The following is a 16,677-nucleotide window of genomic DNA, read 5'->3' on the forward strand; positions in this document are numbered from 1 at the left end:
AATTTTTGGTAATGTCACAGCCCTAAGTTTCTGCGCATTCTTATCTCTAGTGGCCCGTTTCTCGAAAGGTACAAGCCTTGTAATTAGGGATGTACCGACTAGTCGCCTACTAGTCGGGAAAGCCGACTATCCGGCCACATTTCTAGTCGGCGATTAGTCGGCGACTAGTCGGCAAAAAAGGCTGATTAGTCGGCACTCTATTACTGATAAAAAAACAGCACAAAACTAAATTATCAGCTGAAAATTATGGTTGCATTATGTACCTATTCGTAAAATTCCTTTCTTTGTCAAAACAACAAATGTCTGTAATCATCACAGAAATAAATTTCCTACCTATCACTACCCACTAAGCCAAGCTGCTTGTTAAAATAGGAAAATGTATATAAATATTGGCATGAACCTTTGAACCTGTAAAAAATCATAAAAAGCGCGAACGAAGAACCAAAAATGACATTCAAAATGTGAATTTAGTCGAAAATTATGGTTTGGCCGACTAGCCGACTAGTCGGCCGACTAATCGGCCACTCAAGTGCCGACTAGTCGGTAGTCGGCCTAGTCGGCCAAATCAATAGTCGGTACATCCCTACTTGTAATACAAGTGCGCGAACTGTCAAATCGTATGGGTTGTCATGGAAACACACTTGTAATACAAGGCTTGTACCTTTCGAGAAACGTGCCGGGCGGATTGCAATACTTGTAGTTTTCAACCAATGTTTAAATAACGTTAACATTATTTATATGATTTAGTATTGTTTTGTGTCCACTTCTAAAATTATATAGATAAGATAACTGAATTCAGTTTTCAGTAGGGTTTCTTGAATTTATCAACAATTCTAAAATCTTATTACTACTTTCCTTTAAATCGTTTATAGTCTGTTTCATATGTGTAATTGAATGTTCTAATTCTAAAATCGTATTACTATTTTCCTTTATAGTCTGTTTCGTATCTGTAATTGAATGTTCTATCTCATGTATTTTCATACATAGGGACGCCACAGGCGAATCTTTATCCTTTTCATCGCAATTTAACTCTAGACTTTTGTCTGACATGCCAGTTACTGAATTGTATATTGCTTGTAATTGCTTTTTCTTTAGATTATTTTTATGATCCACTTTCTTCTTTTCTGTTTTATTTCTAGCTATATCGATTATAGCATTTTCTAATTCTTTATTAAGCGATTGGTAATATATGTCCCTGCAAAATTCCCATTCACTTTCTTCAACAAGAACAAGCCATGGTATATTGCATTCTAAGTCCTTGAATATGGATAAGTAATAGTTTGAACACGGAAATCTGAAGCGAGCAGAATTCGCTGTAGGAGTGTCGTACCAATGTCGTCTTCCAAATTTAATTAATTTCTTAATTGAGTAAATAAGTACACCGAGAGTGCTTTGAAGTTCTACTTGTTTTTCAAGCCTTCTGATATTTCCTCTAATATTCAAATCATTGATGTTACTAACGGCAACACCTATTATAAAATTAATCAGTATTAGAGCGACGAATACCACAAACACCACAAATATCAATTGTACAGCTGTTTTCGTATTCTGAAGTTCTCTAGCGTGCTCTTTGCCAAATAAATCTTCATAATCAAATTCTGATGTCATCATAATAAGTGTCTTCACGAAAGAGTTGCCAGGGCCATCAAAAGGAGAAACTGACTGATATTCAATCATGAAGGATAAGGAGAATCCTATGATTAAACACACTGATGTTAGAAGAATCTGGAAAAGATAGAACAGAATTTACCTTACTTTACCTATAAAAAGTAGTAATTTTAGTCACTTAACGGTTAAGTCTTAACTCAAAAACTTGAGACTCAAGAACTTGTCAATTTCGATAAATACTGCGGGTGTAATCTATTGAGCATTAGCATACAGTGGAATAAATCGACAGAATATATGCCCAATAGATTGTGTTACTAATTTTATTCATTAGGAGAGAACGGAACTCAAACCAAAAAAGTCTAATGAAGGGATAAATCGAGTAGCATAAAGTGTTTTTTTTTTTACCTTAAATATATTATAAGAAACCCTCTCAAACATTAGTACATAGTATCCCCAATCTGGGAACCGTGACAGGAACAACATGGCTTGCAGCCATGAAAGCAGTAGCACCGCACAAGTAAGGTGACGAAGCCAGTTCGGAGGCGAGCAGTACATGCCAAGTGCTATCGGTACAACTGCCCCAAGAGACAGCAAATTCAGCTTTATCCACGATTCTAGGTTCACAAAGTAACGATGTCTTTGGAGGTAGATGTAAAAACATTCCTGAAAATGATTATTCTATTTGAAAAACTTGGATCTTCATTGGAAGGAAAGTAACAGTAAACAAGAGTAATGATGATAAGGAAGATATAACTCACCTGTACGAACAATAAGTAACAGCTAAAATATATTAATGTTATCAATAACCAACTCCACCACTCGAAACATTCAAAACACACTGCACCAGTGCTGTTTAAATTCCTGCCATCCTTAATGACATTCTTAGAATCTTCTCTATAAATTATTGTGACTACAAAAGCATTGAATGATATCAGAAAAACTCCGTAAATTGCAAGTATTGTGTATACTACTGGCAATATATTTTTCCATTTCAAGTACAACAAACTTTCTATCAAAGGGTGTATGAGTAGCTGTCTTTGGCCACATCTCACCAGCTCCTCTATAACTTTAATCTGGCTCATATCACTACCATCACGATTTGACAGGAATCGGTAATTGACACTAACCCTCTTTTCTTTCATCAAAGGATGAAGGTCTGTTATTTCGAAATTAATAAACTCATTGAAGATATTGTCAAAGAACTTAACAGGATTATCAAAGTGTCTCGCTATTTGATTAACAACTGTTATTCCCAGGTGTCCCCTATCTGATAAAGCAGCTCCATGTTTAAGTAATGACGCTGTCACAGCCTTATTGCCCCTTTTGGCTGAAATATTTAGAGGCGTTTCTCCATTTATGTCGACATGTGGTTTATAATAAACGTCTATTAACTCCATTATTTCATGGGCGTCAACTAGCGCTGCTATATGGTAAACTGTAGAGCCAGTGCAATCGCCTATCATCAGTTGTTCTCGTCCGAATTTCTCTAAGAGTAATCTCACTGATTCCACTTCGTTGCATGTAGTAGCATAGTGTATTGCAATTTTTCCATCAAGTGTAGGAGAGTTTTTGATAATGTTTAGATCCAGGAAATATTTTAACATGTTTGGATGTTGTGCAGCTGCATGTAGTGCTGTTTCTTCCGTTCCCGAAATCTTGTCTACACTTGCACCACCTTTTACGAGGATTTTGACAACCTCAATGTTTTCATTATTTATAGCCGCATATAAGGGTGTTCTGCTCTTCTCGTCCAAGTTTTCCAAAATAGCCTCTTTATTTTTGGCTCTGTTAACCGCTGAGATTATTTCACATAAAATTATCTTTTCATTTGGCCACTGAAACATTAAAAAGAGGTCGCGGATATTTTAAGAGATAAAGAAATATCGTTTCTAATAATAGCAAAAATAATAAAATAAAAATGTTTAAAAATACTGGTAAAAGAAAATTTAGTCATAGCTGCTGTCACGTAACAGAAGGTCAGGCCGATCAGCTTTTTTTTCGTTCTTACTTAGGTACATATGTTATGTATAGCTGGGGCCTTATCGAACATTTATTCGACCGTGCATTGGGCCAGACGAAGGTATGAGTTGTGTCCGTCTATAAGGTACCGGCCACATCAGAGCATCGCGTGTCTCGGGGCGCGCAACGGACGTCCGCGCCACGCCACCTGAGTGTAATTAACCCGAGACACGCGACACTCTGGTGTGGCCGGTCACTAACATTTTTCAAGGCCTTCACGCTTACCTTATCGCTCCTCTCGCTGTATAACTCCGTGCACAAGTGTAACGGTGTCTTCTTATTTCTGTCCCGAGAGGTGAGCAATACGCCTTCTGCTAACAACTGCTTGACTTTTGATGTATTTCTATCTTGTACAGCTTCATGTAGAGGCCACCAAGAATAGGTTCTGAAAAAAAAAGTTATCGAACATGCACTTCGAGTAAAGATGCGGTAAAATTAAGAACAAGCATTTAACTAAAGAACAGCTACAGCTACAGCGGTAAGAGCGTGCGACTTTCAATCGGGAGGTCGCAGGTTCGATCCCCGGCTCGTACCAATGAGTTTTTCGGAACTTATGTGTGAAATGTCATTTGTCATTTGCCTGTCGCTTTTCGGTGAAAGAAAACATCGTGAAGAAATCGGATTAATCTCAATAAGGCCTAGTTACCCTTCGGGTTGGAAGGTCACATGGCAGTGCCTTTCGTAAAACTAGCGCCTACGCCAAATGTTGTGATTATTTTTAAAACCGGACACCAGGCTTCAATGAGCCATGGCAAATGCCGGGATAACTAAAAGAGGATGATGATTTATATAAAGAATGTTGAAAAAGATGAAGGGAGTGTATGTAAGAGTGGAAGGATCAGTTGGAAGTGGAAGACCTTTTCAGTGATCTCTACCTCCCCTTCTGAAGAACATTACAGTGTGTATGTATTGTATATTTATTTTACACAGTATGACAGTAAAAACCAAAGCACTAAGTAACTAAAAATACATAAAAGCATAACAAATAAACACATAAAATAAAAACACATCACAAATTATCTAGATTTAGGTGACAACGTAACGTCGAGGCTTCGTTGCGTCGTCTAATGGAATGGGCATAGAATTCGGCAGGTTGCCCCGGAACCGTTGAAAGACTACACACTTCGGCCAGAAGTCTGCACTCGCGATGGTGTCCTGCGGCGGCCGTGGCAAGCGCACAACAAACGAGCTGAAGTGCACGTAGTGACGCGACTGCAGCTGTTGCACCCTCAGCGTGAAGCCAGTCTTCCGGCGAACGTACTTCACCACTTCGTCGTCCACGGCGGAGTAATGCAGGCGAGACACGTAGAGTGGATTACTTGGTGTGCAACCCGAAGACCAGAATTAACCGGATCCGCAGTGCCAGTCACAGTCTCACAGTCTTACGAGGCGCCCTACGCGCCTTACTTTTCCTTTCCACCAATGTGAATCTCTCCGTATCTACATTGGTTCCCGCACCAATGACTTCTCCTTTAAAAGAGCCCATGATTCGCATTTCTTAGAAGGCGTGCTGACCCGGTCAGCTGCTGGCTGCCGGCCAGGGACGCTAGCGTATGAACGCTGACGTAAGCTCGAAGGGGCAGGCGGCATGGTGACACAGTATTTACTATAAATACTTAGATTACGATTTTAGAACCCCTAATGCCTATCAATGGCCAAAAGATTACACATGAACTTTACGATCTCTGGGGCATTCCAATTGGTCGCCGACATTTCGACTAAGGGCCGGTTGCATTGCATCAAACAGTCTATCACTGTTTTATTGTATGGGAAATTCCATAGACATCTGCGTGACAATGATGTATCTGTCAAATGTGGTTGATGTAAAGTTGGCCCTAAGATTAATAAAACTTTGCTTTCCAGAATGAAACGAGTAAAATGATGAGCTAAATTCTTTGCCCCGTTAATTAATGTCATTACCTTGGATGACATGGCGGTGCGATATCGGGTGGAAGGCGGTTGAGTGGCGCCATCTCTGCGCTGGATTCGACAGTTTCATGCTCGTTGTATTGAGCCGTACTCATTACTTTTCTGAAACACGAGCTAGAATAATCAGTATACAAAAATAAAAATAAATTGTGCGTGAAGTCCACCCGCGCGGAAGAAGCAAAACTTCGTAATGTATTGTTGTTTGACGACCGGTCTGGCGCAGTTGGTAGTGACCATGCCTGCTACACCGCGGTCCCGGGTTCGAATCCCGGTAAGGGCATTTATTTGTGTGATGAGCACAGATATTTGTTCCCGAGTCATGGATGATTTGTATACTAGTGGCTCTGTGAGCTGTAGACCTTCGCGACATGATTAGAGAACGCAAAGCTGAAAAATATATAGTGGTTGTCACAGTCCAATCATGACAGTGAGAGTTTCAAGCGACATATGACTCGTCGCGAAGTGGGCTGTCTATTTTCGCTCTTAAGAGTCATAAGAAATAAATAACCCAACTTATTATGAATACTACGCTTTTTTCGCCCCGAAATTCCCCATTTTGGTTTTGTTTTGTAAGCGTGTCGACAATAGTCCGCGACGTGGGCTGCCTATTTGTGGTCTTAAGGGTCGCAAGAAAATCCTAACCTAACTTATTTGAAATAGGTACGTTGGTCTACCTTTTTGGCGGGGGGCTCGGTGGGGGAAGCCCCCATCAACTTTAGTTTTGTAAGCGTGTCAACGCTAGCCCGGGAAGCAGGCTGCCTATTTTCGCTCTTAAGGGTCACAAAAAAGACCCTGACCTAATTTAGTTTAGACACTTCATTGGTCATACTATTTTGCGGGGGCTTTCGCCCCGAGCCCCCCCCCCTTACTTATAGTCTTAAGGGTCGCAAGAAAATCCTAAGCTAACTTATTTAAAATAGGTACTGAGTTAGTTTATCTTTTTGGCGGGGGGCTTCGCCCCCGAGCCCCCTCGTTTTTGCTCTTAAGTGTCACAAAAAAACCCTAACCCAACTTATTTCAAATACTACTCTGATGTTTCTTTTTACGGGGCTTCGCCCCCGAGCCCCCTGTATTTGCTTTTAAGGGTCACAGGAAAACCCTAACCCGACATATTTTAAATACTACGTTGATCTTTCTTTTATGCGGGGGGCTTCGCCCCCCGAATCCCCCTCGTTATTGCTCTTAAGGGTCACAAAAAAACCCTAGCCCAACTTATTTCAAATACTACTTTGATCTTTCTTTATTACGGGGGGCTTCGCCCCCCGAGCCCCCCTTTCTTTGCTGCTAAGGGTCACAATAATACCCTAACCCAACTTATTTTAAATACTACGTTTATCTTTATTTCTTGCGGGGGGCTTGGCCCCCGAGCCCCCTGTATTTGCTCTTAGGGGTCACAGGAAAACCCTAACTCGACATATTTTAAATACTACGTTGATCTTTTTTCTATGCGGGGGCTTCGCCCCGAACCCCCCTCGTTTTTGCTCTTAATGGTCACAAAAAAACCCTAACACCCAACTTATTTCAAATATTACTTTTATCTTTCTTTTAACGGGGGGCTTTGCCCCCCGAGCCCCCCTTTATTTGCTGTTAAGGGACACAAAAAAACCCCAACCTAACTTATTTTAAACACTACGTAGATCTTTCTTTTTTTCGGGGGGCTTCGCCTTAAGAAACCCAAAAATAGGTATGATACGATGTTCCATAACGTAGTTCCAGTTCATATCTTCCGGCTTCATCATCAGACCTTGAAACCTATTACGTCGTCAAAGTTCGTATCGTAGGTGTTTTTGGGTTTCTTAGAAAAGTCTTGTAATAAACTTCATCATGTAGTTCCAGTTCATATATTCCGGCTCCATCATCAGACCTTGAAGCCTAATCGTGGTCAAAGTTCATTACAAGACTTTTCTAAGAAACCCAAAAACAGCTATGATACGATGTTCCATCAAGTAGTTCCAGTTCATACATATCTTCCTGTTCCATCATCAGACCTTGAAACCTAATCGTAGTCAAAGTTCATTACAAGACTTTTCTAAGAAACCCAAAAACAGCTATGATACTATGTTCCATCATGTAGTTCCAGTTCATATCTTCCGGCTCCATCATCAGATCAGTTCAACTGTACCATATTATTGTATATTACGCTACGACTCCTGAAAGATGGTTAAATTAGCTGCCTTAGATTCCTTTACATAGTACATACACGACGACCTAATAAAAGCATGTTAAAAACGCTAGCTTAGCGTGTGTGAAAAATGTTTGTTTGCACCAACGACGTTTGATAAATGTAAAATAACTAAATCTTATAGACATCCCGCATTTTAGGCATTCGTACTGAGAAAGGATGGGCAATTTCTGATATCCTCGCAATATTTTAATGCGAATTGAGACTCATGATTCTTTGTGAACAGTAATAAGCATTTATTTCAGTAGTAACAATAACGCCATCTAGGATTTGAGGATTGATACATATCAGGTCATAATAAGTTGTATTAAGTAAAGACTATCAAAATGTCAAAACTGAGGTTCTAAATGTTTTAGTCGACTGTCGAGAGATGGCAGTCAATGACTTGACTGAAAGAATTTTATTGTATTTTCTAGAGCTCAAATAAATCAATTTATTTACTCAAAAATATATTTCTTTAATACATTTGGTTTATTCCCTTACTTTTTGAAGACGTTTACTCATGTCAAAAATGATTCAACTCAAATAGTATGAAATTCAGGCGAACACATGAAAAAACATACATTAACCTAAAGGGGATCCGTCTTTTTCCTCTAGCTTAAAGATATGATATTAAAATTCAAAAACAAAAATACAAAAATCAAAACCATACAAAATGATATAGATCAAGAGCCCAGGCCCGCCAGACCTTCCTCAAATTCTCAAGGATGAAACTTTGGGACAATGTAGAGTTCACATCGGCGTTTAATGTGTGCATATTTTCTAGTTCGGCCCATCGGCCAATTTTTTGCTATCAAGTGATGAAGGTGAAAAAAAAAAAAGTGCTTACTTTCCTTAAATTCTCAAGGCTGATTTTTATATATGTGTTAGAGCACGTTGTTAGAAATTGGTTATCATCAATGCCAGACCGTTTCCGCCGGCCATAACTTTTACCAGACGCGACAAAGTTGGCAAAAAACGACTCTAACTTACCTCATTTTCTCAAGCCTGATTTTGATATATGATACGCAGGGACCTGTAACTAGACCGTTTGTAAGCAGCCAGACCAATCGGATGGACCCAACCATCCGCCAGACCGACTTAAAGTTTCGATATGAGCATTAGTAGAATTGAAATATTCCGGGTCTATAAAAGCTAAAAACTTGAATTTTCTACATTAAGCTACGTGTATATTGTATACTTGACGTAATAAGCGACTTTCAAAAATGTTACTTCTAAGGAAATAAAAAAATGAAAGTTTATATGTGGTGCAAGATTAATTTTAAGCTATGAATTTTATTTACACTGCGTAAGTACATGTGTATTTTATTATAAATATAACTTTTACCAGACGCGACAAAGTTGGCAAAAAACGACTCTAACTTACCTCATTTTCTCAAGCCTGATTTTGATATATGATACGCAGGGACCTGTAACCAGACCGTTTGTAAGCAGCCAGACCAATCGGATGGACCCAACCATCCGCCAGACCGACTTAAAGTTTCAAATTTAAAATTAATCTTGCACCACATATAAACTTTCATTTTTTTATTTCCTTAGAAGTAAAATTTTTGAAAGTCGCTTATTACGTCAAGTATACAATATACACGTAGCTTAATATAGAAAATTCAAGTTTTTAGCTTTTATAGACCTGGAATATTTCAATTCTACTAATGCTCATATCGAAACTTTAAGTCGGTCTGGCGGATGGTTGGGTCCATCCGATTGGTCTGGCTGCTTACAAACGGTCTAGTTATAGGTCCCTGCGTATCATATATCAAAATCAGGCTTGAGAAAATGTGGTAAGTTAGAGTCGTTTTTTGCCAACTTTGTCGCGTCTGGTAAAAGTTATATTTATAATAAAATACACATGTACTTACGCAGTGTAAATAAAATTCATAGCTTAAAATTAATCTTGCACCACATATAAACTTTCATTTTTTTATTTCCTTAGAAGTAAAATTTTTGAAATTCGCTTACTACGTCAAGTATACAATATTCACGTAGCTTAATGTAGAAAATTCAAGTTTTTAGCTTTTATAGACCCGGAATATTTCAATTCTACTAATGCTCATATCGAAACTTTAAGTCGGTCTGGCGGATGGTTGGGTCCATCCGATTGGTCTGGCTGCTTACAAACGGTCTAGTTACAGGTCCCTGCGTATCATATATCAAAATCAGGCTTGAGAAAATGAGGTAAGTTAGAGTCGTTTTTTGCCAACTTTGTCGCGTCTGGTAAAAGTTATGGCCGGCGGAAACGGTCTGGCATTGATGATTACCAATTTCTAACAACGTGCTCTAACACATATATAAAAATCAGCCTTGAGAATTTAAGGAAAGTAAGAAATATGCACACATTAACCGCCGATATGAACTCTACATTGTCCCAAAGTTTCATCCTTGAGAATTTGAGGAAGGTCTGGCGGGCCTGGGCTCTGGGTCTAATATGGCGCCCAGGAAATTGGAACTCGGAATCTCGTGACTGCAAAGCAAAAGATTTACTACTGCGCCATAGGCCATAGCGAATCATACGTAGGCTGGCGAAATTATAATACTTATTCTAAAGAATAAATTTACATATTTATATACCGTCTAAAGTCGTGTTCCAAAAGGTCTGAATTTTTGAAAAAGGACTCTATTTACATGTATATAAAAGACAAAACTTTTTTGATATCAATTAGGCTATTAGTTAAGGCGCGAGGCAGCATGACTTTGTCATTTTGAGCAATTTCCAAAATCTGGGACGACAAAAAAATTTTATTGGCTCATAGAATCTGGTCACAAAATTTCACGCGAATCAGTTCAAAATTGCGACCTGTAGAGCGAGACATCCGGACATACAAAAGCAAATTTCTCGAGTTAAAACGTAGACCTTGCTATCGCTGCGGTCAATTAAAACGTAGACCTTGCTATCGCTGCGGTCAATTATATATATCGTTGTCTGAGTACCCACAACACAAGCCTTCTTGAGCTTACAGTGGGCCTCAGTCAATCTGTGTAAGAATTACCTATATTTTTTTTGTGCTGGTATGGTAAACATGCTACAAAAACCGGCCAAGAGCGTGTCGGGCCACGCTCAGTGTAGGGTTCCGTAGTTTTCCGTATTTTTCTCAAAAACTACTGAACCTATCAAGTTCAAAATAATTTTCCTAGAAAGTGTTTATAAAGTTCTACTTTTGTGATTTTTTTCATATTTTTTAAACATATGGTTCAAAAGTTAGAGGGGGGGGACGCACTTTTTTTTCCTTTAGGAGCGATTATTTCCGATAATATTAATATTATCAAAAAACAATCTTAGTAAACCCTTATTCATTTTTAAATACCTATCCAACAATATATCACACGTTGGGGTTGGAATAAAAAAAATTATCAGCCCCCACTTTACATGTAGGGGGGGTACCCTAATAAAACATTTTTTTCCATTTTTTATTTTTGCACTTTATTGGCGTGATTGATATACATACTTGTACTAAATTTCAGTTTTCTAGTGCTTACGGTTACTGAGATTATCCGCGGACGGACGGACGGACGGACGGACGGACGGACGGACGGACGGACGGACGGACAGACAGACATGGCGAAACTATAAGGGTTCCTAGTTGACTACGGAACCCTAAAAAACCTCCAGTGTACGAAGCCGACCACTTACAACTATGCCACGGTGGGACTTAAGTAGAGAGGTTATAATTATTTTCAAGAACTAACGCTTAACGTTTAAGACGATACAGGATCGAAAATCACGAAGGTAATCATGGTCTATATCCCGGTCAATATAAGTCTAATGAAAATAACCGTGAATCATTCAAAACTCTTAGGATCGAAAATGCTAAAATGGAAAGGGTTTGGCTTTCAGTTTGGGAATTCTAGTTTAATATACTAGTGTTATTAACTACATTTATCGAAAAAAAAATTGTCCATTAAGAACAACTCAGTTAAAAGATATTGCGAAAAAATCTTTAAAATAGAGGTTCCCCTCTCGACTGTTTCCTTCTTCAAAACTTAATTAATCGTAACGAAATTTGAGAATCTGAATAACAATGAAATAATAGGTAAGCGCAGTTCACATTGCACTTAAGCAAAACAAGCCCAGCAAGTAGTTCCCATTGTCCACAATTAGAACAAGTCCCCAAGCAGTAAATATCTAGGTCTTATAATTGACAACCATTTAAATTGGGATGCTCACATTGACCTTGTTTGTGCAAGAGCAAGTTGCTGGTGAATGATCCTGGCTACGAGATTATGTATGTGCAAGTACTCGCCGTTAGCTAGATGAGAACAACCGGAAATGATATGCCTGAGTGGGTGTCCTGCCGTTACGCCAAAAAACGTTTCGTCAAATTTCATTTCCCAATAATCATATCGCAATAGTTTCATTTCCCAAAGTATTGTTTGGCAAAGGTATGTTTCGCAATGAATTTATTTGGTCAAATTATCATTTGGCACAATTTTACTTAGTCAAATTTTATTTAGACAAAACTTTATTTCGCAAACGTTTTTAATGGCAAAACTTATATCCCAAAAACATGTTTGGTCAAAATGTCACATCGCAAATTTCGAAAATATTTAGGCATTTGCATTTTCATTTCTACGGGATTAATTTAATTTACCGAAGATTTTTTTGCCTTTAACTTAAAATTGTCAAATGATAATTTCAGTTTTATTCCCAAGGCTTCAGTTGGACTAGAAAAGTTTGCTCAACTTTATTTTTGTCAAATTAATTACTGGACAAAATTATTTTGTCAACTATTTTTTTGTCAAAAAATGTTTCTACAAATTACACCATGCAAAACCACGTTTGACAATAAAAAAACCGGCCAAGAGCGTGTCGGGCCACGCTCAGTGTAGGGTTCCGTAGTTTTCCGTATTTTTCTCAAAAAGTACTAAACCTATCAAGTTCAAAACAATTTTCCTAAAAATTCTTTATAAAGTTCTACTTTTGTATTTTTTTTATATTTTTTAAACATATGGTTCAAAAGTTAGAGGGGGGACGCACTTTTTTTTCCTTTAGGAGCGATTATTTCCGAAAATATTAATATTATCAAAAAACGATCTTAGTAAACCCTTATTCATTTTTAAATACCTATCCAACAATATATCACACGTTGGGGTTAGAATGAAAAAAAAATCCGCCCCCACTTTACATGTTGGGGGGGTACCCTAATAAAACATTTTTTTCCATTTTTTATTTTTGCACTTTGTTGGCGTGATTGATATACATATTGGTACCAAATTTCAGCTTTCTGGTGCTTACGGTTACTGAGATTATCCGCGGACGGACGGACGGACGGACAGACAGACATGGCGAAACTATAAGGGTTCCTAGTTGACTACGGAACCCTAAAAATGACAAGGCAACAATGTAATGTAATAATTTTATTAGTATTGTTGCAGAAAACTCGTGTGCTACAGGGTCAGTTTAGATGCGACGACGAGCGAAGCGAGGAGGAGCGTGTTAGGTTGACAGTGAGCAAACCGGAAATGGCTTTTTAAAGTAATTAAAAATTAATATAAAATAATGGTGAAATAAAACTATGGAAACGGATTAAATCGCGTATAATGAATTTAAAATACATCCCGACGTTTCGAACTCTTTACAGCGTTCGTGGTCAACGGGTGACTGAGGAAAAAATTACAATGTGCAAAAGCTACCCACATACAAGAAATATTAACGAACCATGACCACAAATAATATAACGTCGGGATGTATTTTAAATTCATTATACGCGATTTAATCCGTTTCCACAGTTTTATTTCACCATTATTTTCTATTCATTTTTAATTACTTTAAAAAGCCATTTCCGGTTTGCTCACTGTCAACCTAACACGACACAACATTTGCAGCAGGAGGAAAAAAAGTACGACATACACATTATTTCACAAAAATCTTGGACACAAAGTATAAAATCAACACACAAATTTCTAGTGCGCCATTTAATTACAATATATTGGGAAATGGAAATTTTGCCTAACAATACCTTTGACTAAATAATATTTGGTAAAATGAAATTTGACCAAGTAAATATTTTGGGAAACAAATACTTGCCAAAAAAAGTTTTGCTAAATGTCAATTTGCGATAAGTTGTTTTGCCAAACGTTTATTTGGGAAATGATAATTTGGGAATAATAGTTTGGGATGTGAAACTTTGGGAAACGTTTTTTGGCGAATCGTCAGTAAACCGCCTGAGTGACTCTCCGGGACGGCGGCATGCCCGACAAATGTCGACCGTACCGTCCTTCAGGATATATTTCCGGTAGTTGTTCGTCATCATAACTTCGTCGGCAATTGCACAGGCAAAACCCTCGGTTTCTCCGAAGAGGTCCCCAAATCGTAACCAGTTCACCGATGCGAGCAGATCTACATCGGGTCCCGTGAGGGCCTTGTAGGACCGCCCGTGTAGCTGCTTGCTCTCCCATACCGCCTTGCGGTCCGCAGTACTTAGTACCACAGGTTTGCGCCAGTTCTGTTTCGCCAAGGAGAGCGGCGTGAGGTTTCCGTCCACTGCCACCACATCACGATGCATCCCACACTCGTTGTTTAGGAAGTAATTCCTGAGATTGTACACCTCACGGTTGTGAAGATCTTTGGCGGTTAGGAAGCCTCGACCTCCGCACTTCCGTGGGATGTACAATCTCATAACAGACGAGCGCGGGTGTAACATACGGTGTGTGGTAAGCAGTGAGCGGACCCTCCGATCCAGGGCGTCCAGTTCAGTCTGGGTCCACCGTAGTATGCCAAAGGAGTATGTGAGTAGAGGCATTACCCAGGCGTTAAAGGCGCGCACTTTGTTGCCTCCTGACAAAAGACTGTTAAGGACTTTTGTGAGCCGACTGAAAAAGCGCTCCTTCACCGAGCGTCTAATGCCAACATCCTCAATACCCAACGACTGTGACATACCAAGGTACTTATAGGTTTCTGATTCAGAGATAGATCTGAACGACATCGTCTCAGAAAGTTGTAAATTTTCTGAATTTACAACCTCCCCCCGCTGTACATGCATGACCGCACACTTATCGACACCAAACTCCATTCTGATGGCGGTACTGAAAACTTCTGTGGTTTTCAATAGCACCATCAGATCTTGGGTGTTCGGTGCAAATAGTTTGAGATCGTCCATGTACAGAAGGTGAGAGATGACTTCACCCTCTCTCCGAAGCCGGCAACCTAGCCCAGAATCCTTCAGCAGCGTGCTGAGGGGATTCAGAGCTATTAGGCAGAACCATAATGGACTCAAACTGTCACCCTGGAATATTCCTCGCTCAATCCTTGTGAAGTCCTGCGGAAGGATATTAAAGCTGCATCAAGTTTATACAGCTCCAATACCCTTCTCAGCCACGAATGAGGCACCGAACCATAGGCCTTCTTATAGTCAATCCAAGCGGCCGAGATGGCTCCCCTGTTCCACCGAACTTGTTGGCAGATGGTCATGTCTATGAGGAGGAGCTCTTTAGTACCCTACATCCATTTTGAGCGGGAGCCAGAATGTTGTTAGCGACAATATGCGCATTATGTTGTTAGCGACAATATGCGCATTATGTTGTTAGCAACAATATGCGCATTATGTTGTTAGCGACAATATGGGCATTTAATTGATGTTTTATTATTAATATTAATTTTATTTATTGCTATTTTTTTTTTATTTAAGTACATAGTAATTTTATTACGTATTGTGTCACTAATGTATTCATGAGCCATGTTGCTGATTTAACACTTTCGCTACCAAGAACCCGACTGTCGGGCACACCGCTCGTAGAAGCGTAGCCGATTACATGGGTTTCCCCGTATGTAGCGAAAATGTCGTAGCGCCGCGTAGAGCCCGGTTTCGAAAGTGTTAAGTAAATAAATGAATTGAATTTAATTATTTATTGGAAGAAACAATCTGCGTTCAAATACTTCAAATGCATTCATTTTAATGATATTCATTCTTAGTGACTTTTTACAATCTAAAAAACACAAGCGTTGCTATTTCGCGGACAAACGTATTTATACATAACACACAAACAACAAAAACATATTTATGTTCCCTGTAAGTACCATTATCGTATTTTGTTCCCTTTCTGTAACTTACGCCTTAACATAATTTAACTTTACTCCAGATTTTTTTACATTACGAGAATAAAAAAAATACAAATCGAAAAAGTAAACACTACTTTTTTTCATAAACAAACTTTTGAACTTACGTATCTTCGCAATAACACTTTCAAAACATGAGTTTTAAATAAATAAAATAAACAATTGGGCCTATATATGTATTTCCCACTGCTATACACAATAATTAATACCGATATTTATTAATTTTCCGGTTAAATCGTGCTGCATTGTTCAGTATAAAATTAGGTATAATGAATAATCTAAGAGCTAGGTCTGTGTGCGTAGCCAAATGCACAAACATTCACGAAACACTCACGATAAATCACTCACGATTCACGAAACATTCACTCATAGCTAATCCCTAATAGCTCTTGCATATTGGCGCGACAGAGCCGGACTACATATTAGATAAAGATAAAAGATAAAAGACATTTATTCATGACGATCACATAACATGTACGGACATGTACAACAGACATCAAACATAAAATGGCAAAGAACAAAATGACATAAAAGTGTTCATCACGAAATGGACCCAACTCAGCATGATGCCAGCGCTCAGCTAGCCATGTAGCCAGCGCTGATCTTCCGTTGGGCCCATTTGGTGATGCCACGACAGATAACACATTAATTTAATAACCTAACCACAAAATTAAAATTTTGAAAAAACCCCCGACCGCGACATAGTGGACCGATTTTCATGAAACATGGCTAAGAACACTCCCGACTAACTCAGCTTTCAGACAAAAAAAACGAAATCAAAATCGGTTCATCCGTTCGGGAGCTACGATGCCACAGACAGACACACACACAGACAGACAAACAGACAGACAGACAGATGGACAGACAGACAGACAGACACGTCAAACTT

General features: G+C 38.9%; 1 protein-coding gene across 2 annotated transcripts; it reads right to left on the reverse strand.

Annotated features, from left to right (window-relative positions):
• Positions 1-595: 595 nt before the first annotated feature.
• LOC125237523 (transient receptor potential channel pyrexia-like) lies at positions 596-15,965 on the reverse strand. Of its 2 annotated transcripts, XM_048144645.1 has the most exons (6): positions 15,896-15,965; positions 5,548-5,658; positions 3,853-4,012; positions 2,367-3,443; positions 2,014-2,271; positions 596-1,725 (listed from the first exon to the last, which is right to left on the reverse strand). In XM_048144645.1, the coding sequence occupies exons 2-6, from the start codon at positions 5,649-5,651 to the stop codon at positions 796-798; spliced, it is 2,529 nt and encodes an 842-aa protein (XP_048000602.1). In that variant the 5' UTR covers positions 5,652-5,658; positions 15,896-15,965; the 3' UTR covers positions 596-795. The 2 variants fall into 2 exon arrangements, with proteins under 2 accessions (XP_048000602.1, XP_048000603.1); XM_048144646.1 differs by lacking the exon at positions 15,896-15,965 and having other exon boundaries at positions 5,548-5,831.
• Between the last annotated feature and the right edge of the window lie 712 nt (positions 15,966-16,677).

Source organism: Leguminivora glycinivorella, chromosome 21, assembly GCF_023078275.1.
Source record: "Leguminivora glycinivorella isolate SPB_JAAS2020 chromosome 21, LegGlyc_1.1, whole genome shotgun sequence".
Lineage (NCBI taxonomy): Eukaryota > Metazoa > Arthropoda > Insecta > Lepidoptera > Tortricidae > Leguminivora > Leguminivora glycinivorella.

What these genes read in the sequence shown, in the direction of transcription:
- LOC125237523 (XM_048144645.1), bottom strand. Translation starts at nt 5,651, where the DNA reads ATGAGTACGGCTCAATACAACGAGCATGAAACTGTCGAATCCAGCGCA. An exon ending in ACAGCGAGAGGAGCGATAAG is followed by an intron (nt 3,444 to 3,852) that starts GTAAGCGTGAAG and finishes TTAATGTTTCAG; the next exon opens with TGGCCAAATGAAAAGATAAT. An exon ending in GTTACTTATTGTTCGTACAG is followed by an intron (nt 2,272 to 2,366) that starts GTGAGTTATATC and finishes AATCATTTTCAG; the next exon opens with GAATGTTTTTACATCTACCT.